This window comes from Crassostrea angulata, chromosome 10 (genome assembly GCF_025612915.1).
Source record: "Crassostrea angulata isolate pt1a10 chromosome 10, ASM2561291v2, whole genome shotgun sequence".
Classification (NCBI taxonomy): Eukaryota; Metazoa; Mollusca; class Bivalvia; order Ostreida; family Ostreidae; genus Magallana; species Magallana angulata.
Window position 1 is genome coordinate 4,372,137 of NC_069120.1, and position 23,079 is coordinate 4,395,215.

The 23,079-nt window shown below is 33.8% G+C and overlaps 2 protein-coding genes across 2 annotated transcripts; one reads left to right on the plus strand and one right to left on the minus strand.

The window, feature by feature from the left end:
• Positions 1-1,834: 1,834 nt before the first annotated feature.
• LOC128166981 (visual pigment-like receptor peropsin) lies at positions 1,835-6,767 on the plus strand. Its single transcript, XM_052832467.1, has 7 exons — positions 1,835-2,080; positions 2,774-2,933; positions 3,691-3,818; positions 3,906-4,002; positions 4,088-4,301; positions 4,605-4,949; positions 4,988-6,767. The coding sequence occupies exons 1-6, from the start codon at positions 2,011-2,013 to the stop codon at positions 4,833-4,835; spliced, it is 900 nt and encodes a 299-aa protein (XP_052688427.1). The 5' UTR covers positions 1,835-2,010; the 3' UTR covers positions 4,836-4,949; positions 4,988-6,767.
• LOC128166980 (annexin A4-like) lies at positions 6,741-16,464 on the minus strand. The gene is made up of 11 exons (XM_052832465.1): positions 16,349-16,464; positions 15,952-16,021; positions 13,994-14,088; positions 13,599-13,712; positions 8,998-9,088; positions 8,715-8,794; positions 8,168-8,224; positions 7,554-7,743; positions 7,281-7,339; positions 7,071-7,193; positions 6,741-6,921 (listed from the first exon to the last, which is right to left on the minus strand). The coding sequence occupies exons 1-11, from the start codon at positions 16,352-16,354 to the stop codon at positions 6,871-6,873; spliced, it is 936 nt and encodes a 311-aa protein (XP_052688425.1). The 5' UTR covers positions 16,355-16,464; the 3' UTR covers positions 6,741-6,870.
• Between the last annotated feature and the right edge of the window lie 6,615 nt (positions 16,465-23,079).

Here is a 23,079-nt window from a genome sequence, read left to right on the forward strand (position 1 = left end):
GTCTGAGATACACTAATGCCGAATTTCAAGTTGATGGGTCTTAAAATAGCGGAAATATATGTCATTATTCTCTCAAAGTCGCCAGTTTATTTTTACTCGACATTTACCGGTCCAGGGCTCACGATGGGATTTTGCCTATGACAACAGCAGTATTGCAACAAGTCGAGAAACATTCGCACTAATCTTTTAAAATCTCACATCAAACGTATGCTACTGACATCCTTAAATTCCGATAAAATTCCTTAAATACTCTCCAAACTGAACTTTTATTCTGCAGCCACATCAACTTCTGACCAGACCGGCCATTGTGATAGCTAATGTTAAACTCTGTTTCATTGTTTAATATTCCTGGTGGTCCAATCAGAATTAGTCTTTCTTGAAGACGTCAAAATGGCTAGCCCTGTCAGAAGTCATGTGGTTGCAGAATAAAAGTTGGGGGTGAAGGCGATGACTTGGGAAACACAAACTAAAGGTCACTGTAGAACATTACATAAGGAATAAGGAATCATTCTTCGAGTATTATGAGGTGATAATTTTGGTCGGGGAGTGATCAAATACAATAAAGCCCGACCGAAATTATCACCTCATAATATCAAAAAAATGATTCCTTATTACATATATTTATATAATCTTAAGCCATCGTACGATTAAATATTTAAATATAAATAAGCAAACCCAGCTGGCGCCTCAATTTGGCGTCATTTGTATTATGGGTTATTTAGTACAAAATCGATACGTAGTGTTATCACAGGCAAAGACACTGGAAAATTCACATGTAAATATATGCGTTTAAAGGTCTAAGAAATTTTTTTTGATTGAGTAAAAAAGATTACAGATGTCTCTTTTTAAAAGACGTTTTGGTTGCATGCTCCCGTACAACGTCGACAATACATAGTCTGTTTGAAAACAGCAAAATTTTAATTAGACAAATAATTTTTCCGCAATAAATGTTCTGTCTATATGATAGTTTTTGAAACCCTCGTAAAGGGTGAACAATTTATCATACCGTAGATTTTCATAAGGGGAAAACTTGTTATAAAAGAAGAAGAACAACGTGTTTTTCTTTGGAATGAGGCTTAATATACATGTAATAGGCATTTCCCTTTCAAAGCCATTTTTCCCATTTGGAACATCTACTATGTTGTAGTTTTCCCCTCAAGAGAACTTGATTTTTTCTTCCATCATTCATTTCGGGGAAAATAGCATTTAGAAAATGTTTTAATTTAGATACAGTATGATTACGATTCCGGCTTTACTTAAATGATCCATGTTCTTTATAAATATAGAGATGATGCAACAACAAACCAGTCCCCATGGCCAATTATTTTCCAGCCCATCTTATACAGTTATTGCATAATTGTGAGGGAAATATGAAGATTTAATCCCTTATGAAAAATCATATTTCCCGAGGGCAACGCCCTCGGGAAATATGATTTTTCATGAGGGAAAATAAATCTTTTTATATAACAGGTAATAGGTTTCATCGTGTGTCACACACAAAAAAGATTAATATTGAATATGAAATCAAAATTAACTGTAGTGTTGATATACTATTATTATTTCTTTTTAAAGGATTTCCTTATTCAATATTCGAGTTTGTAGAAGGAAGTATTACATAGAAAAAATACCAAAAAATAATTAAAACAAAAAACAGCCCCCCTCCAAACCCCCCCCCCCCCCCCAAGAAAAAACAACAACACTAAAACTATGTATGGATGACACAGGTTTTGTTGCTAAAAGATAAGCTTGTTATTCACGGAGGCTGATTAGGTGACAACTACTGGAGTGATTAAATTGGCGAGCTGTCGATCATGGCTGTCACGCAGTCTCCGTGAGGCTGCTATCGATTTCCGCTCTATAATACCTGTACAGCACTGCCACCTCGTCTTATTCCCGGGGTCTCCTGCTCAGAGCGGATCGTCGGATCTTCTTTTTCCCGGAGTCTCCTCTACATCTATAGCTAATAATCGGACTTCGTCGCGCGAATCCTCGCCGCCTCACTCTCAGACCATGGCTGCAGTGACGGGGGAATTCTCGGAGGTGGAGCACAAGGGTGTGGCTATCCTTTACTTCATCTTCGGTAAGTAGAAACTTTATCGAGGGGGTTTATTTATCCAAATGCATAATTGATAAGCTATGTACACTAATATACCTCGGAATTTTTTTTAGATATTGAAATAAATATTTTGCTGAGAGCGGAACTTGCAGATTCCACCGGCTGCTATCTAAACATTGCCATTATTAGGAGCTAATGTTAGTTGTTACATGTTTTCTTTGCTCTTTTAAAAGTTGGGGAAAATTTGATTAGCAATTATTAGAAACTAGATCAACATCACCACAATGCATGTTTAAAAGATGGTCTATTTGAGACGGAATGGCCAAACTCTCGCTAACATGATGGAGATTTGTACAGACAGAACTTGTAACTACTCAACGAAAGATTTTTTTTCTAACTTTTAGGATTATTATGTCTTTGCGTGTACAAAGAAATTTCATTAGTATATTGTACGTATTCTGAAAAATCAGTCGCATCAGCTAATGGCTTAAGATTAATTATTTTTTCTTGTCAACATTCACGTTGCGCTATTGCATAATACTACTTTGGCGATTACTACAGCGATACAATCAAGACCAATGACCGATGGAATCTCTTTATCAATTAATATGAATATCTTTTCTTATTCAAGTTCAACTGAATACGCATCAATCATCAATGTACATGTATGATGCATTTTAAAGGGGCAAATTTCTCATTTAATTTCACATGCAACAGGAGTGAGCGGGGTACTGGCAAATTCATTCGTGCTCAAGACGTTTATGAAGGAGTGTGTGCTGGTCTCCCCCAAGAACATTCTGCATATAAACCTGGCGTTCTCCAATATCCTGGTAGTTCTTGGATTTCCCTTCTCCGGTCTATCAAGCTGGCATGGAAAGTATGATCTTGGATTTTTTATTTTCAGCTATTTTACAAAAGCCTGATAAGCACATTTTTTTTTAGATGTAAAGATATATTTAATTCGTGTTAACGAGATGATTATCTCGTAACGAGTTCTTATCCGGTTTTAACAATCGCGAGTTCACATCGCGTTGCAACGGGTAGGTATCTCGTTAAAGCGAGTTATTTCAAATTCGCCCCCCCCCCCCCCTTTTTATAATATGTGCATTGTGTGTTAACCTCCCACTAGAGCAAACCATCCTTTACCTAAATCAATTGATTCAAAGTTCTTTATTTGTACACAAAAGTATTTCTGGAATGAATAAATCGAAGTAAAAAACAATTTCATAATAATTATTGATGATCTTTTTATGCGTTCCGTTGCTGAGACAATAATCTCTTATTGTAAATGGGATGGGGTGTACAGACGGGTATGCCTATACAATAAATTAACTTATTAATGACTGTCATTTTTATTGTATTGTCAACGTATAATACATTATGATCTGTTATTCATAAAATTCTATTGTATAGTATGCATCGATTGAGTTTGATCAAATTTATTGCTGTCTGCACTATTGACTTTACAAAATAATTGATTTTGAAATATTGATCGCTATATGATGATATTTATATATTTAAAAAAAACCCCAATAAAAATGAATACATGATAATCATATCGGATGCTAGATGTTTTCATTTTTGTGAATATATTGCTCTAAGGATACGTCACAATGTCATGGATGTCGTTCTAGGTGGGTGTTTGGTATTCGAGGATGTCAGTTGTACGGGGTTGAGTCGTACACAGGCGGTATGGCGTGTCCGGCGTTTATCTTCACTTTGTGTTTGGAGCGGTACCTAGCCAATCGACAACGACACATCTGTAAGGATGCGCGCGTCTTTTGTTGTCAATTAAACTGAACTACAATTTGACTGAGTGTTAGTTCACTGAATGATTTCTACTGTTTAGATGACACAATGACGACAGGGACGTGGTGGCTGATAGCGCTCGCTGTTTGGTTGCATGCGATCACGTGGGCTATACTTCCGATTTTAGGATGGAACAGGTTAAACCGATTGTTGTATTTAGTTTAGCAAAGTGTCAGTCATTTATTTTAGAAAATATGCCGATGACAAGATATATTTGTTTAGTTACTCCATGGAAGCGTCGGGGGTCTCCTGTGGCCTGAGCTGGCTAAAACACGACTTCAACCACGCTTCGTTCATCATGGTCATGACGATAGAATACGCCACCCTGTTCTTGTTGGCAATACTCTTCCTAAGATCCGCCAAAAGTTACGTGGACTCTCCAACAGTGCTGGAGGTCAACACGAAAAACTGGTTCACGGAAAAGCAGCTGGTCTGGGTAAGCTACTCGATACAAATTTCCGGAATACTTCTAAATTCTCCTTTTTATCACTTTATCACATGAATAAATGAACTGTGGACTCATTGTTGTTCGTGGGGGACCAATGTTCGTGACTTTTGTGTGTAACCCTTGCCAACGAATTTACATTCCCATGAAAGTACATACAACTTTTTCTAAGACTTGCTATCAACAAAATTACGTCACGGCGATTCAGAAATATGATGGCTACCCACGAACATTGATCCACCACGATATAAAAAGGATTCCACAGTACTTATACTTCTCCCTCCAACGCTGTAGATAACGTTCGCCTTCCTGATGATAGCCGGTGTCGGCTGGGGACCGTACGGATATTTCGGGATCTGGAGTCAGCGTACCAAGATCACCAGTGTTTCTATGCTTGCTGTCACATTGCCGCCATTATTTGCCAAAGCTTCAGCCTCTTTATACATTGTCCCATATCTTGCAGCCAGCGACCATTTCCGTGAAGCTATCGTAGGAGGGGCCACACCAGTCAAAAAGGATCAATAAATATCCCTCTGCGTCTTTTTTCCTTTCCAAGTTTCCTTTTATTAAGGGATTGGGTGTCGTTGCTCGTCGTAGCGAGATTTTTGTATGAACCTACATGTGGGTATATATACAGAGGCTGTTGTATGAAACTACATGTGTGAATATATACAGAGGTTGTTGTGTGAATATATAACTGTATTCCTATACTGCCCGTAAAAGATAATAGAAAGTGACCCTAATGTATATCACCTAACGAAATTAAGAATATTTATGGTCATAATCAACGATTTTTGTCATTACTTCTATTGTTTCATATCCTATAGGATTTGATGTATAATGCATATACATCGTCATAAATGCATGCATAAATAAAACAGAATAGTAAAGAATCCAAAAGAGCTCTACATGAACTGATTTGTAACATCCTCTCTCTCTCTCTCTCTCTCTCTCTCTCTCTCTCTCTCTCTCTCTCTCTCTCTCTGTAATTAAATACAACTGTTGAAACAATACTATCAGCCGTTTTTTAAGTACTAGTATATGTTTTGAACTTTGGTTTCATTTTTGCACGACGAGTTTGCAAGGACAAATGTCCAATATCTCCATTTTTATCGTTCTTCTCACCTCTCAGTTTGACCTCTCTGTGTTGGTTTTCTTTTAACACCCAAAACATTTCCTTACTAAGAACTGCATTATCAGGCTGTACATGGCTTTGCCATTTGATTTCCATTTAAAACAAAATGAGCAGTTACTACCATGTTAGCGACGCGACATTATAAAATCATCGACACTAAGCCGAATATGTCTTTCCACCGCGGTAAAGGTTATACTTTCATTTGGTCATGTAAAAGGGAAAGAAGGCATCATATAGAAATCAAAGTACTGACGGGAGATGATTTTATCGATTATCATTTATTTTAAAATCAACTTATTTTGCATGACAATTAGTTTCTAGTCTGTATTTGAATTACGCACTTTTTTATTATATGAATTTTAGACTTTTCCGACAAGAATTTCGAGAAACCCCATATGAATCATGTTGTGTAAATTTAAAGATAGATTTCAAACTATGTATATGTAATCGAAGCAATTCGAAAAATTTTATGGATCCAAGCACTATTGATATCGAACTCTAGTCTCGTTCAACCCGATGCTCGGCTGTCTCCGTTAATACGGAGACAGCCGAGCATTTGGTCGAACGAGGCTATATTTAAACTCTGGCGTAGGAATACATGAGACTATAAAAATATCTTAGTTGTTCGTATTATATAAAATCTGACTATTTTCAAGGTGTTTATTGATAAGTTTCCTTGAAAAACAATGCTTCAGCATACATTTCTTTGAATTTTTCTATTATTTTCATGAACTAAGTCTTGTCAGGGGTGATGATTTGCGCTTAGGTCATAACACTGTTTCACTTTCGGTTTGCCAGAGTAACTGCATAGAAGAGTTGATTAAAATCAACTCCCAAAAATGAGTTCATACCCCCCTCCCCCTTCCAAGAGGGTGATTAAAATAGGTACAGTCGTCGGAAGGATATACAATATGCAGGATCTAGATATAGATGGGAAATTCTATTCTTTGCATTAGCTTTTGCATTAACTGGCCTTGAACACAAGCAGAATATTGGCAATAGCTCATCCGATGGAGAGAGATGTTTCCACCAGACAATTATGATTTGATAAAATCATGCATGCTCCTAGGCAGACTGTTCTTATGTCTGCCCGTAAGTAATCTATTTTTCGCTTTGAATTCGTGTATTGATAGGTTGTTAATAAAAAGAATTTTTCTAATTGTAAAATCGAGTCAAAACTAAGAGTCTTATTTTTAGAACAGGCTTTACATCATATGTAAGACGTAAAGAAGATAATTCAAGATCGTACATCGTGGTCATTGTAAGATGTCATTAAAACGGAGTGTTTTTGTTGAATAAATAAAGAAATTCATAAGTTTTAATACTCGTTCCTTTATTTTTTGTCATATTTACACAAATTCTTGATAAATTTACGTTCTTTAAGGCAAGTTTTTATAGTTGGCATTGCAAATGTGTTCCGTATAATTATGAGATGAGGGCCAGTAACATCTTCTTGTAGTCTCCAGAGGTGTCGTTCTGAAAACAGAGCAATAAGTTAATTACTGCAAGCAAATTAATTCACATTTTTACACTCGAGTGCAAACAAGTTTTTAAAAATTCTTTCATTAAATATTAGATAACAAAAATATTATTTTTTCCGATTGCTTAGAAAAGAATTTGTATACCTCGATGAACTGAGCTAAGCTTTGTCCATAGAGTTTTTCAAACTCTTTTTTTATTGCGTCCATATTCCTCTCTGACCTTGAGACTAATACCCTGATTAAATCATCGTCATTTGTTCCGGCGCCCTCAATAAAACAACGTTAACACTTGTAATGTAATAAAATTCCATGTAATGCAGGACCGAAGGTTTATCTGGTTAGTTTAAAGCTTACCTTCATGGACTTGTAGAGTTTTTTGGCGAAGAATTCTGCGCTGTTTTTGACGATTCTGACTAGATGAAAGAAAATTCAGTAAACAACTAATGTTGTAGAATGGATCTTACTTTTGATAACATTAAAAAATAAATCATTATTAGCTTCTATATCGAACCAATTTTATCTAACTTGAATTTTACACGAAAAAAATCAAAACACGAGATATTTTCCCACGTGAAATTTTTAAATTAAACTGTATGAAATTTACACGAGGCCAATATTTCTTAGTACCTATCGCTAGCATTCCAGCCTCGAGGTCCCCTGACATTTCGCTCTTAATGGAGTCCTCAATGTCCTTGTTGGCTACCTTGACGTACATATCGAACACCGCCCGTAGCTGGGAGTAACTTTGTAACGCCAGGATGGAGTTGAATACCGCTTCATCCGTGCCCCACCTCTTCTCGCCAGCATTGTATAATTTCTGTCAATACTTACAAGTGTTAATTATCTCACGGACTAATCAGTCAGGCTTATCTGAAATTTATCTTCTTCGGCGTCTTACTATAGTTTTTTATGAATTAAAAATATAGTTATATCATTTGATTTTTCAATGATGGCTTGATTAGATATGGAGTATGTGATAAAAAGACATGTATATATAGTTCCGTTACACGTTTATTTTCATAGAAAGCAAGCTCCCTGAATCAGCTTTGAATTAATTAAGGTTTGTTTGTAAACAATTCAAGTAATTAACTCAAATATTTTATGCGTCAACCCCGTAGTCTCATGACGGACAAAAACCTGACTCGTGTTTTAACAAACTTCTTTCATTCTTTCATTGAATTATTTCCTTTGTATATTTTGTAATTCCGTTACTATAGTAACCATTTCAGATGTAGGGCTACCTTTGCATCTGCTTCTGCTTTCTGGAGGTCCACAGCTGAATCCTCAAAACGACCACACTTAATAAAAAATAAAACGGTGTGAGAGAAATCCGAGATATCACGTGATAAACAAATGCTTTAATATAAATAGTGCCTGTTTGGGAGGGTAACAGTTGAAATTGACACCCCGAGGAAACCATTGTCAACCGACGCGAAGCGATGGTTGACAATGGTTTTCGAGGGGTGTCAATTTCAACTGTTACCCTCCCAAACAGGCACTATTTATTCTATTATACTGAATGTCTTGGTTTTAGAGATTTTTTTACTGCTTTTATATAAAAAGGACGTGAATTCCACGGCGAACCGTACGCGCATAATTTACGCTCATGTAACATTTCGTTGTGTTACCCGTTGCTTAGTGTGTTGCTAACGCTGAGGGTAATAGAACGGATTATCAACTGGGTCTAAACCAATCAGATTTCAGTATTTAACATGAAAGTATAATAAAACTAAATCTTTTAAAACTAACTAATCTATTATATGATAGAGTAATGTCATTATTATTTACCGTTGTCAAGGAAACCATTAGTCTTTTGAAATCCCCAGACGTCTCGCTTTTCAGACTGTCTTCCAGAGTTTTCTTGTATTCTAAAATTGTCGCGGAAAGCCCGATTACATACGGTATTTTCAGTAGAAAATGCTAAGTGATAAAGAGCTACAACACTTACGTCTATACGGAGGAAGTAGTATTAAGTCAACAAATGTTTACTTGATGAGGACAAAATTTTGAAAAAATGGAGCCTTGATACAATCTGATTAAAACGTCACATCAAAATGACTCTTCTACTCACTTTTTTCATACGCCATTTTAATTTCCCGGAGTTCGTCAGTAGTCCTGCTACACATGATTTCAATCAACAGTTCCTCGTCCGTTCCGAGGCCCTACAGAAATTATGTCATGTGTTGTCATGTCATACCATCATATTATAATTATATCATTACATATCGTATAATCTATCAAATATAATACGGTATATCATTCTGTCATATAATATCATATCATTTCATATGATTTACTATATCATATCAATATTGGTTATGAGACATCTACAAGCAGCATCAAGAACATTCACGGGAATCAGCAGACTTTATACACAATTACAATTTATCAACAGAATGTCATACTACTTTACATTAGTATATGTATAAAAAGTACCAAGATATCTTTCAAAAAAACTATAATTTCTATCGACAATATCCAGTAACCATGGACAGTAGCAGACGATATATATCAGTTGCCTAGAAAATTTAAAGCAATATGAGCTGTATTTTTTAGAATTTTATTTTGCTGCAAAAACCTGCTAGTATGATAAGTCTTCATAAAACTTCAACTTTTATGATTAATAAGATTTGAAAAAATCATTAACTTTTGTCGAAAGAAATATTTCTCTTATAAGGAATATATAGCAAATCAATTTTTGTACAGGACGACAATAATTCAATTTTGCTCCAAATAAGGCTTCTTAACGGCCTTTTCCACAAAAATATGGCTAACAGAAATTTAAAAACCATGATATTTTTGTCATTTTAGTAGAAAAGAACATTTTTGTAAAAAAAAATTTCAACTTGAAAAATGCAGCTCATATTGCTTTAATTATCAGAGATTGCTTCAGTGGCAACAGAACCAGTTAAATACAACGAAACCTGAGTATATGCGAGCAGAACACTACTTAATCTGTTAGACAATCTATTAATAAAAAAACCCCATTCAATCTATTCATGGCATCTGATCAACAGTTAACAAATGGAACCAAATTGTCTGTTCATAATCTATACTACTATATTAAAATATTAGACTCGAATTTTTGGGCTTTAATACCGAGAAATCAGAAGAGTACTGTCTTTTGTTTTATATATTTTTAACATCATTGGTACTTGATGATTACCAATTTGTATTCATTTTTTCTAAATCAAGCTTCGCTAATTAATAATCAACGAAAATTTCTTTAAAAAATCCGGAAATAATATGGAATTTTTGGATTTTACAATCTTGCGCATTACATTCTCGCAAAATCACGGAATGGTCTTTAGTTTATGTTGCCACAATATCACATTTGCATGGATAAACTCAGAAACGATAATACAAATACGTGTTAATTTTGATTGAAAATCTGCTATTGATCAATATTCTGTTCATCAAAGAGAATACGTGAGATAACTCTAACTCAGTACATTTAATATGAAAAATCCCGAGAGTTCTGAATGTCAACATGGTGTGTAAATTTTAAAGCGATTAAAAAACGTTTGTGAAAAAGTGTTGAATTCTTCATTTATAGCGAGTGTAGCTCGCCGGCGCGCAGCACCCTCTAAGAACCAGTGTGCGCGGGAAAAAGAACGAGCATCTTCAAACAAATTTTTTTGTCTATGTCCCATAATGCTCTCTAATGTTTTCACCCGTGGTGCTATGCCAAAAATGGCCGACTTTTAAGTCATAATTTACGGTGTCTTAAAGTTTGAAGACACGTTTTGAGTACCGCATATGCTTTGGCGAGACTCAAAAGTTTAGGACTATGCTTCCATACTTTCGTATTGAGTCGAGATACATAAAGTCATGGAAGACCTCACAGTGCTCTAACGCTATATTTCCCGCGATAAATTTAGAGGTGGATCAAACATCTGTAATGAGTGTACTAGCTATTTCAGTGTAGAGTGCGATACCTGCCTCATTGACATATGATTTGTTTTTAAATTTTTTTATATAGAGATTATATAAATATATATTAGCAAGAGCCATACTTTACTGTCATATCGATCCATTTTTAAGCTAACTGTGCATGCATGTACAGTAGGCAGGTAAATATATGAGTAGGGAGGAAATAAACAATAGGACATTTTAAACTAAATAAAAAGGAATAAAATGAAAAATAAAAAGTTAAAACATTTATGTAGATATTGCATTTTATTTTACACACCTACAAACAGGGACCGTGCGCTCTCTCTCTCTCTCTCTCTCTCTCTCTCTCTCTCTCTCTCTCTCTCTCTCTCTGGGTAGGGGGTTGCGCTCTATGTATCATAACCGTTAAAATTAGTACCTTTGGCATAATTATTGAAGAGCAATACTCTCTCAAAAATTCTTTGACGTTCGTTGATACCTAAATATTTAATTACACTAGGTTGACAATAATGCAAGGTATGTGTAATAAATTCTTGCTGCGCTCGCCAGAACGGTAGCACCGTAAAACAGATATTAAATTAAATTTTTAGATGAAAGGTATTTACAGCCCAAAACTGGTTTGTTATAAATAATTTTACTGTCATTTTCAATGCAGCGCCTTCATTGATTTTCGCCAAAATCGTTTTAGAGCATTTCTGCAATTTTTTGCTACATTACGGGTATATGGAAGGCATTTTCACTGTGATGAAGGCCTGGCCCGAAGAAGCAACAGTTAGATTATTCTAACTAAGCGGAGTGTAGTGAAATTAATAGCATTATTGTAGGCTTAAAGCTTGGTTATGTAAATGTCAACAATACGGTTTGTCGATGTATCTATTTCGTAAATGTCCGATATCATATGCCATGTCAACCCGTGCACACACGGGTCAAAATCTAGTACTAAACAATCCATTGATAATGTTACATTAAAAGTTTAAAATTCATCAATTTTAACTTAACTACATGTATTACAGTTATAGTTAAGTTTAAATTGATAAATTTAAAATTTTTAATGTAACAATAATACTAAACGTCTATTGATATTGGTATTTTTTTCGGCTAGTAAGATTTTTTAAACGAGTCTGCCCGGCCCCTCCTTACTTTTGAAAACGATGATATATGCCCGTACTACCAAACACTCTATCGATGATATACGCCTGTACTACCAAACACTCTATCGATGATATACGCCCGTACTACCAAACACTCTATCGATGATATACGCCCGTACTACCAAACACTCTATCGATGATATACGCCTGTACTACCAAACACTCTATCGATGATAAGCCCGTACTACCAAACAATCTATCGATGATATACGCCCGTACTACCAAACACTCTATCGATGATATATGCCTGTACTACCAAACACTCTATCGATGATATATGCCCGTACTACCAAACAATCTATCGATGATATACGCCCGTACTACCAAACACTCTATCGATGATATACGCCCGTACTACCAAACACTCTATCGATGATATATGCCCGTACTACCAAACAATCTATCGATGATATACGCCCGTACTACCAAACACTCTATCGATGATATATGCCCGTACTACCAAACAATCTATCGATGATATACGCCTGTACTACCAAACACTCTATCGATGATATATGCCCGTACTACCAAACAATCTATCGATGATATACGCCCGTACTACCAAACACTCTATTGATGATATATGCCCGTACTACCAAACAATCTATCGATGATATACGCCCGTACTACCAAACAATCTATCGATGATATATGCCCGTACTACCAAACAATCTATCGATGATATATGCCCGTACTACCAAACACTCTATCGATGATATATGCCCGTAATACCAAACACTCTATCGATGATATACGCCCGTACTACCAAACAATCTATCGATGATATATGCCCGTACTACCAAACAATCTATCGATGATATATGCCCGTACTACCAAACAATCTATCGATGATATACACCCGTACTACCAAACACTCTATCGATGATATATGCCCGTACTACCAAACAATCTATCGATGATATACGCCCGTACTACCAAACAATCTATCGATGATATACGCCCGTACTACCAAACACTCTATCGATGATATATGCCCGTACTACCAAACACTCTATCGATGATATACGCCCGTACTACCAAACAATCTATCGATGATATATGCCCGTACTACCAAACAATCTATCGATGATATATGCCCGTACTACCAAACACTCTATCGATGATATATGCCCGTACTACCAAACACTCTATCGATGATATATGCCCGTAATACCAAACACTCTATCGATGATATATGCCCGTACTACCAAACAATCTATCGATGATATACGCCCGTACTACCAAACAATCTATCGATGATATATGCCCGTACTACCAAACACTCTATCGATGATATATGCCCGTACTACCAAACACTCTATCGATGATATATGCCCGTAATACCAAACAATCTATCGATGATGCTAAACATTCTATTGTAAATAAAAACAATGTATCGTAAGTATCAAACATTCTACAGATAATAACAAACAATATTTTTCATACTATATGCTTCGATGCTAAAGTCATTAAACCTTTTACTAACATAAATAATCTACTGAAAACGAATGGTTATAACACATAACAAACTGGTTATAACAAAAACCTCAAACCAGAATAGAACAATAGGTTAAAAAGCTAATCCTGATTCTTTTTTCTCTTTTTTGGGGTGATTGAATGATCTTACCTCCATGGCTTTACTGAGCTCCCTGGCGTCAAACTCAGCAGGGGGTCTCATACAAGCAAGGACGACTTTCAGAAGATTTCCTCCCAACTCGCTTTTCAAGTCTTTTATTAGATTCTGAAGTTCAACAAATAGCCTAAGAATAGGTACATGTATGTAGCAATGAGGGAGGGGGCTTGTGCATCAATTATTTTTTTTTTTGGCAAGAGATTTTTTTTTATTTTTTAAATTCATACGCGACAATATTGGTAAAATAATATAGTTTAATACCTTTTTGAGACAATATAAATATTATTTGGAAAGATGGCATTATTCACAGATTAGATTCCCTCAGGAGGCCTTTGCTTTTTTATTCTGAGGATTGTTTAGCATTAAAGATATCTATATATTTTTGTTACCCTTGCAAACATGACTTCGTAAATTCTCTTGATCTCTTGTCTTTGAGCGTTAGAGCGGTGTCCCAAAACCTGTATAATGGCATCTTCGTCTGTACCTGTGTTCAAACATTTTCTCAAAGCTCAATTTATTAAGTAAATTATTCAGTGCTAGAATAATAATGTTAATTATATTGATATGTCAGCAGATAATAGATACATTGATATTGTACCCGAGTACACTTTACAGTCGACCGTCGACCTTAAAACTTAAAAAATTGTAAGAACTTGAAACATTGTAAGAACTGTAGCATAATAGAATTCATTAAACAAATATAGTTTTGTTATTTTTACATTTAAACAGTATATTTTATAATAAATTGATTACTGTTACAGTAAGTAGCGTCTCGTTTTATCAGATGGTCTCCAACTTGTTTGCTCTCTGGGACCAAAATTGGAAAATAAACTACCTAACCTTGTTTTATCTGTTCTTACCTTACCTTACTTTGTCTTACCTTACCTTACCTTACTTTGTCTTATCTTACCTTACCTTACCTTTTTTTGTCTTATCTTATCTTACCTTACTTTGTCTTACCTTACCTTACCTTACTTTGTCTTATCTTACCTTACCTTACTTTGTCTTATCTTACCTTACCTTACTTTGTCTTACCTTACCTTACTTTGTCTTATCTTATCTTACCTTACTTTGTCTTACCTTACCTTACCTTACTTTGTCTTATCTTATCTTACCTTACTTTGTCTTATCTTATCTTACCTTACTTTGTCTTACCTTACCTTACCTTACTTTGTCTTATCTTACCTTACCTTGTCTTACCTTACCTTACCTTACCTTGTCTTATCTTACCTTACCTTACTTTTGTCTTACCTTACCTAACCTTTCTTTGTCTTACCTTACCTTACCTTGTCTTACCTTACCTTACCTTACTTTGTCTTATCTAACCTTACCTTGTCTTACCTTACCTTAATTTGTCTTAACTTACCTTACCTTGTCTTATCTTACCTTACCTTACTTTGTCTTACCTTACCTAACCTTTCTTTGTCTTACCTTACCTTACCTTACTTTGTCTTACCTTACCTTACTTTGTCTTACCTTACCTTACCTTACTTTGTCTTATCTTATCTTACCTTACTTTGTCTTACCTTACCTTACTTTGTCTTATCTTATCTTACCTTACTTTGTCTTATCTTACCTTACCTTACTTTTGTCTTACCTTACCTAACCTTTCTTTGTCTTACCTTACCTTACCTTGTCTTACCTTACCTTACCTTACTTTGTATTACCTTACCTTACCTTACCTTGTCTTATCTTACCTTACCTTACTTTTGTCTTACCTTACCTAACCTTTCTTTGTCTTACCTTACCTTACCTTGTCTTACCTTACCTTACCTTACTTTGTCTTATCTAACCTTACCTTGTCTTACCTTACCTTAATTTGTCTTAACTTACCTTACCTTGTCTTATCTTACCTTACCTTACTTTGTCTTACCTTACCTAACCTTTCTTTGTCTTACCTTACCTTACCTTACTTTGTCTTACCTTACCTTACTTTGTCTTACCTTACCTTACCTTACTTTGTCTTATCTTATCTTACCTTACTTTGTCTTACCTTACCTTACTTTGTCTTATCTTATCTTACCTTACTTTGTCTTATCTTACCTTACCTTACTTTGTCTTATCTTATCTTACCTTACTTTGTCTTACCTTACCTTACCTTACTTTGTCTTACCTTACCTTACTTTGTCTTATCTTATCTTACCTTGTCTTACCTTACCTTACTTTGTCTTACCTTATCTTACCTTACCTTACTTTGTCTTATCTTACCTTACCTTTCTTTGTCTTATCTTACCTTACCTTACTTTGTCTTATCTTACCTTACCTTACTTTGTCTTATCTTACCTTATATATTTACACGGTTTAAATTAGTTGTACAAGTTATTTTGTTCAGTCGTTTGTATGTTACCTAGTCCTTTCATCGCCTTCCTGAGGACGCCAGCGTCATCATCGGGGTGGAAGTTGGAGCCTTGACCAGTCTTCCATTAGATGAAAATCAAAGAATAAAATTAACATTATACCCGAATTTTCTTTAGTAAGTGCGGGTATAAAAACAGTAAATGAGTTTTATATTGCATTAATCTTTATGGGGTTTGAAGAATTTTAAGTACATATAGACCAGTTTATATCATATATAAGTATCATTTCAAAGTCATACATGATAAAAAGTTTCTTTATTTTCCTGCAATTTTTCGAACAAAGACGGTAAGGTGTCATTCTTAATTAAGCACGTGAAATACACTCTTGTGTATTACATTGTACTAACTCGAACTTGAAACAAATAAAATCATTACAAATAATCATACCGCCATTGTGAGCACTATTGCTCCTGTCTTCTGCTACAGATGAGGTCTTGTCGTCTGCTACAGATGTGGTCCTGTCGTCTGCTACAAATGTGTGTGTAGCAGGAAGAGGATATTGCGTCACTATCGTTTCTTCATCCTCCATCTTTCACATATATATCCTATTTTGCTTCCTACATTAGTTGAGCGTAGTACCCGGTATTATCAAATATAAGCATACAATTTCATGCGACAACATTTAACACATTACAAGATTTTTAACAGGTTTTAAGGTTTTCAGGAAAGAAAATATAACTAGTTTTAAAGTTTCAGGAGTACATCAGTGTGAGTTGCTTAATTAAACGAAGATGTCATCTAAGCGAAATATACATGTCCTTATTCAAGACTTTTATGACCGTTTGTGTATCACTAATTCCAGCGTCATAAAGATATTTAAACGTTTAAACGAGAGCTTGGACTTTGGACAGAACTAGATAAACTCCGATTTGATGAAGGCGGATTCTACTAATAGTTAATTGTCCAGCCATTGGCTACATGTAATAGATATGCATACATTGAACGCGATGACTCTCGTTCGACTTCATCCAGGATAAATGTAAAGTTCAAAATGATATAACATAACCAAAGTAATTAATATTCTCAAGGAGTTTGAAGAATGAAAGATCTTTTAGTACGAATTAAAATTAGAGAGTTGGTTTATCACCACGAGCAGTCGATGCAATTTCTTTAAAACGCTGTTAATCGAAGTTTTCTACCAAGGAAGACGATATTAACAAAACCAGTCCTACTGCTGCAGTTGTAAAACGGTAAACACGGTGAGATGAGATCTGTGGTACAATACAGCTCCTTTTCTGCGTCGCACAGTGTTTAAAATATACAATCCATTTCATAACATGAACAAATACTGAAAACCTGAGGACAAATAGATTTATGTTAATTACATTAATTGTACAGATTATTCACTGATTTCATCGCCTAAAGATATGAAAGTAGGTCATCATTTCAAATTTGCACTGTTTGCACTGAACTCAAACGCAAAATTAACTGTGTTTGTCTAATACATGTAAAACACTATGCATGTTTATAGTGTACAAACTTGAACTTTTCTTACTGCAGTTCAGAAGTTATAACCAAATAACAAAGTTTTGATTTTGACAAACAAAAGGACGGACAGGACATACTATATAAATAGTGCCTGTTTGGGAGGGTAACAGTTGAAATTGACACCCCGAGAAAACCATTGTCAACCGACGCGAAGCGGAAGTTGACAATGGTTTTCGAGGGGTGTCAATTTCAACTGTTATCCTCCCAAACAGGCACTATTTATTTTGTTATACTGAATGTCTTAATTTTTAAGAACATTTTACTGCTTTTATATAGGAATAACGTGAATTCTACAGCGAACCGTACGCGCATAATTTTTGCGCATGTAACAATTTTTAATGTTACCCGTTGCTAAGTGCGTTGCTAACGCTGAGGGTAATAGAAAGAATTATGAACTGCGTCTTAACCAATTAGATTTCAGTATTTAACATGAAAGTATAACAAAAGTTAAACAAGCTTCAACCCCTGGGCACAAAATGAAAGATTCTGTCAAATAGAACTTTATGTGTAATCAACATATATTCACTATATTTATTCAAACATTCTCAGTAAAACCTATTGTACACATTTCTAATCAAAGCACCCTGCATATTTACTTGTATGTCACCTTCTTTGACTGTTGAAAGAAAATTCATGTTCATGATCAAATTATTGCGTTCTAATCAGTAAATAATCAGCATTAACAGTTTCTCGGTCTTGATTCCATTAATTCCCCCATCGATCACAGAGCGAATCTCCGTAATACAATCAGCGAAGTGACTCCAGACGACAGCAGTGAATAATATTCAGCTGAGGTATGCTTTACTAAGCATATGTAGTTGAATAAGGCTCTTGTCTGATTCTTGTCATCTGGTTATCTCAATCAAGTTGTATAAAAGATGCATTTACATTAAGATTGCAAAATTAATAAAACGTATTTTTTATTCAATTCTGAGAGAGAGAGAGAGAGAGAGAGAGAGAGAGAGAGAGAGAGAGAGAGAGAGAGAGAGAGAGAGAGAGCATTTACATGTATACAAACTGCGACGGTCTTTCTGAAGTATTTTAATTTTAGCAAAAAATATGCATTATGCATACTAATGCATATTATTTTGCTAAAATCAAAATGTGTCAGGAGGACAATAGGAATCATCTCTCTGTAGGATTTTTTTTATGTTCGGACCACATTTTCATACGCGATCAATGTAATAAATCAAACCGGTCATCTTGGAAGGGGTAATCGCAATTAAAAGGTTGGTCACTTATTATCATGTTACTGAAATCGTGACTTCGTCATATTTCAACGTATTCAACCTTTCCTGTGGACGGTGTGTGGTAATCATGTAAAAAGGAACACGTTTGGAATGCAGTCGTTTCGAGTCATATTGATTTTTAACGTTTGGGGAAATGCAGGAATGCATCATGTACTTAATGATCCAGATAAGAGTATAGTGCGCCCTAGCAGTACAATATACTTATTTATATTTAAAAATTTATTTAAAGTACATTTTTATTGATTCAGTTTATTCATTTTTACAACGATCTTACATGATATGATGAAATTTGATATCTTTATAGTCAGTAGCATTGTTGAATGTTTTTTATGTACGGCATTGTTGTATATATCAGTGTTTAATCTTATTTCAGCATTGTAGTTAGTGTTCAATGACCTTTCAGCATTATTGTTAATTGCATATATCAGTTTTGTATGAGTGTTTCAACATTATTGTTCATACTATTAAATTTATTTAGAATAGCTAAAAATATAATGGGTTCTCTTGTCAATGTATCATCAACTAGGCCAAAATTGTTATCGTTCTTTTACGAGGGTCTTATGTGTAACTCATAAATATCGACCATTTCAACTGTTCAACATAATAATAAATTTAACGCACCTTGAAAAAATTCAAAGTGCGTAATTTTTCATAGTGCATTGTAACACAGTGACTTTGAGAATAAATCCAAAAACATTTATGATATTGATATTACATTTATTATCTACACAAATACATCAGTTAAAGATACTAAGAACGAAAAAGGTAATACTGCAATTAAATTAAAACCAATATCTTTATTTCAATCACTAATTAAATGGTGAATAATTAAAAAAAGGTTTAGTAGAAACTACAAGAAATACTGTCTCTCATGAGTACTCAAGATGCTAAAAACTGGTAAACAGTTGAAATTAATTTAGTCTCCCTTATGTAGCTTTTGTAAGACAAATATTGAAACAATCGATCATCTTTTTTATGTAAGTAAGTAAGTAAGTAAGTAAGTAAATGATTTATTATAGTGACATGTGTTTTATATACAAATAAAGATACATGTATACGATCTAATACCTTAATGAATAAACACCCGGCCCATCGGACCTATATGTCACTTTATAAACATGAGTATACAAATAATAAGTTTACGCAGTGTTATTTTTATACAGGATAAATTGTCTGCACATAAAAGCTGAATATACAAACTTTGCAGTTTGTCTAGGAAAGTTAGATAAGAGAAAAACAGTGCAGTCTGAGTCTGACATGTTTATTATGAATGTTTTTATGTAAAAGAAGTATGGTGTGATATTGAGGAATGGTTTTTAAAGGAATTTGATATTTCCATAGTTTTGGATAGAAAATCTGTTTTATTTGGTAAATTTCTAAAACAGAGCATCTATAAACTGTATAATTTAATATCAATGGTTATTAAATGATTAAATGGTATATTTTTGCAACCAAATATAACAAAAACCCTTACCTAAGTTTTGAATTAATAAAACAGATTACAAAAACCACTGGCAAACAATTTGTGAGAATTTGTGAGACACTATAACAAGTTTTATGACATCTGTGATTGCTTAAACAATTCTTCTTCTTTTTTTAACTATATTGACTTGTGAACATATATTTTATCTTCTTCTTTATCTCCCTTTTTCTCTTTTCGTTTACTGCTATTATTTTTTTTTTGCAAGAAAAACACGTTTTCACACCATATGGATAATCCATTATCTTTAGATTAATAAGATATTACAATATGTAGAATCTTGAAATGTATGAAATATGTCTGAAATAAGTGTGTATGTGGATTTATGTGTAAACAAAAACAAAAATTAATAAAAAAAAAAAAAACCGCTCAAACAGAGCCAGTTTTATACTAAAAAAAAAACCATGACGTCACAAAAATGCATCAAATGTAATGTTTGATATCGCTCTTAATTCATGTGATAAAATTAAAGAAGTTCGGTTAAAGTTTTACTTATCATTTTTTTAGTTTTTAACATAAACAAAAGCCCCGGCGGATTCGAACTCATGATCTGCGGTTCACAAGCCTGATACTTTAACCACTGAGCTATGACGATATATATCTGAATCGATTGATACCAACATTTTAACAAAACATTTAAATCGCCATCTTGTGACGTACTGTCTTAAAAAGTATAAGTCTTGGTAAGTTACTAAATGAAATTTTTGAAAATATAATTTTTTATCCAAATTTGCACATTTTTCCGCATATTTGACATATATACTTCTTTCCATCATGCTTTCTATCATAAACAAGTAATTTTCTGGTGATTTGAGAAAATATTTCAAGGTGTAGTGAGGCACCTTAAATAAATGAAATGATTTTGAGGAATCTCTGAGAAAACTATATATATTGGATATGGTTTGTAATACATTTGTTTTGAAATTTCAAATTCAAATTGTACTTTCTCATTAACACTAGTACAGTGTTTTAACATCACTGTTTTTGAGGTATGGACTACCTAGGACTTTAAGGGTAATTTGCTTTAGAAAAATAAAAACCATCATTGCTCCACGTCAGGTTATTATTTTTGTCAAGGTGTCTTTCCAATTAGCCAACATTTTGAAAAAATACAGATAAAATACAGGTAGATTTGTGCTGGCTAAGTGGGAATGAGGTGCAGGTGGAGAAAAAAGAATTTAATTACAGGTAAGCTAAAGTCTGTTTTCAGATGAAAGTAGGAGAAATAATATATATTTGTTAGCCTGCAGAAGAATACATATGAATTGAGCTTCTGCTCCAATACTTTATTTTATTTAATTAATTCAGATGAAAATGTTAATTTTTAAAAATGAACTGTTACATATTCTCCTTTAATCCATGCCCTTCGTTAGGGTATACAATTTAATATCATGGTTTGTCTATTTTCACCATAAATTGAGATAATTATAATCATTATGATAAGATGACTTTACTTAAAATTGACATTGAAAGATATTTTAATCATAAGAATCACGTTTGAAATTTTAATATTTCAAATTTCTTTAGTTTCTATGATTATTTTGATTTTTTCCAATCTTTAGATTATGATATTATCAAAACACAAAAACGCTAGAGTAAAGTGCTTATATTTTAAAGGGTGTATACTTTACATTTAATAAGATTCATTGTTTGATGATCAATGAATCATTAGTTATAAAGATAAAATCCACTGTTGTCATTTTCTATAAAGTTGACTTGCACCTGAAGATTGGGCATTTTGATTTTTTATGTCTTTCAACTAACAGTCTATAAAACAATTAAGAACTCATAATTTTCAGGCTTTTTCAATTTGTTCATTCTCTCAAAGCATTAAAATACACATGAACATGAGGTACAAAATTGTGTTATTTGCCTTAAATTGTTATATCAAGGGTCTTATTAAATACATTATATTACAACATAGTAATACATGTTTCTAGTCTATATTCTTTAAAAACTGCTGATCGATCTTATGTATATATATATATATATATATATATATATATATATATATATATATATATATATATATATATATATATATATATATATATATTATATACATAACTTTTAAACAGTTTAAAATTAACATTAACGTTTTAATCATGCAAGTGTTCGTATTGGTTTCAACCAGGCTTGGGGCGAATTTCATTGTAAAATAATGCATTGCATTACCATTACTTCATGACTTTGGGCATTAAATTGCCATTACTTAATTTACCTGACGTAATGCATTACATTACCATTACATGAGTAAAGTAATGCATTACCATTACCATTACTTTGTGAAAAGTCAGTAAGTTTTAAAAAGTAATTTAAAATTTGCAAACGTTTCATATATATAACACGATTAAACATATTTACAGGTTCATGTTCACTATCACGTTCAAATGTAATGACGTATACAAGATATCTGTTACACTTTATGATCGATCATCAAAGTTTCAAAGGTTTCATCTTTTAACTGCATCATGTCGGGTTTGAAAATCTAAGATATAAGTGTTCAGGCAATAATAGAAACAAAATACATGAATCTAAGGTATTGTACTTATATACAACCCAGATATTGAGAGAGAGAGAGAGAGAGAGAGAGAGAGAGAGAGAGAGAGAGAGAGTAAAATTATTTTCAAATGGGTTATAATACAAGAAGTAGGTTTTAAGCTTCCAGAGATCATGGTTGGACAGTGCATTCTCTTAAGTATATTCTATTTTGCTTTTAAGGGTACGCGTGTGTCTGTTCTCTATTCTAATGGAACACAGAAGGGTGGGTATTGGGGTGTTTACTCAGTGTTTAGCACCTCTTTAAACAATAGATTGCTTTGCTACTTAAATTATCCTTGGGGCATTGTGTGTTGTTGACACATTCTTCACAGTAAAGAATTCATTAAATGCACAACTAA

What these genes read in the sequence shown, in the direction of transcription:
- LOC128166980 (XM_052832465.1), bottom strand. An exon ending in ACGAAGTCATGTTTGCAAGG is followed by an intron (nt 13,713 to 13,993) that starts GTAACAAAAATA and finishes GTTGAACTTCAG; the next exon opens with AATCTAATAAAAGACTTGAA. An exon ending in TAATGGTTTCCTTGACAACG is followed by an intron (nt 8,225 to 8,714) that starts GTAAATAATAAT and finishes TTTTTTATTAAG; the next exon opens with TGTGGTCGTTTTGAGGATTC.
- LOC128166981 (XM_052832467.1), top strand. Translation starts at nt 2,011, where the DNA reads ATGGCTGCAGTGACGGGGGAATTCTCGGAGGTGGAGCACAAGGGTGTG. An exon ending in CTATCAAGCTGGCATGGAAA is followed by an intron (nt 2,934 to 3,690) that starts GTATGATCTTGG and finishes ATGTCGTTCTAG; the next exon opens with GTGGGTGTTTGGTATTCGAG. An exon ending in CAATCGACAACGACACATCT is followed by an intron (nt 3,819 to 3,905) that starts GTAAGGATGCGC and finishes TCTACTGTTTAG; the next exon opens with ATGACACAATGACGACAGGG.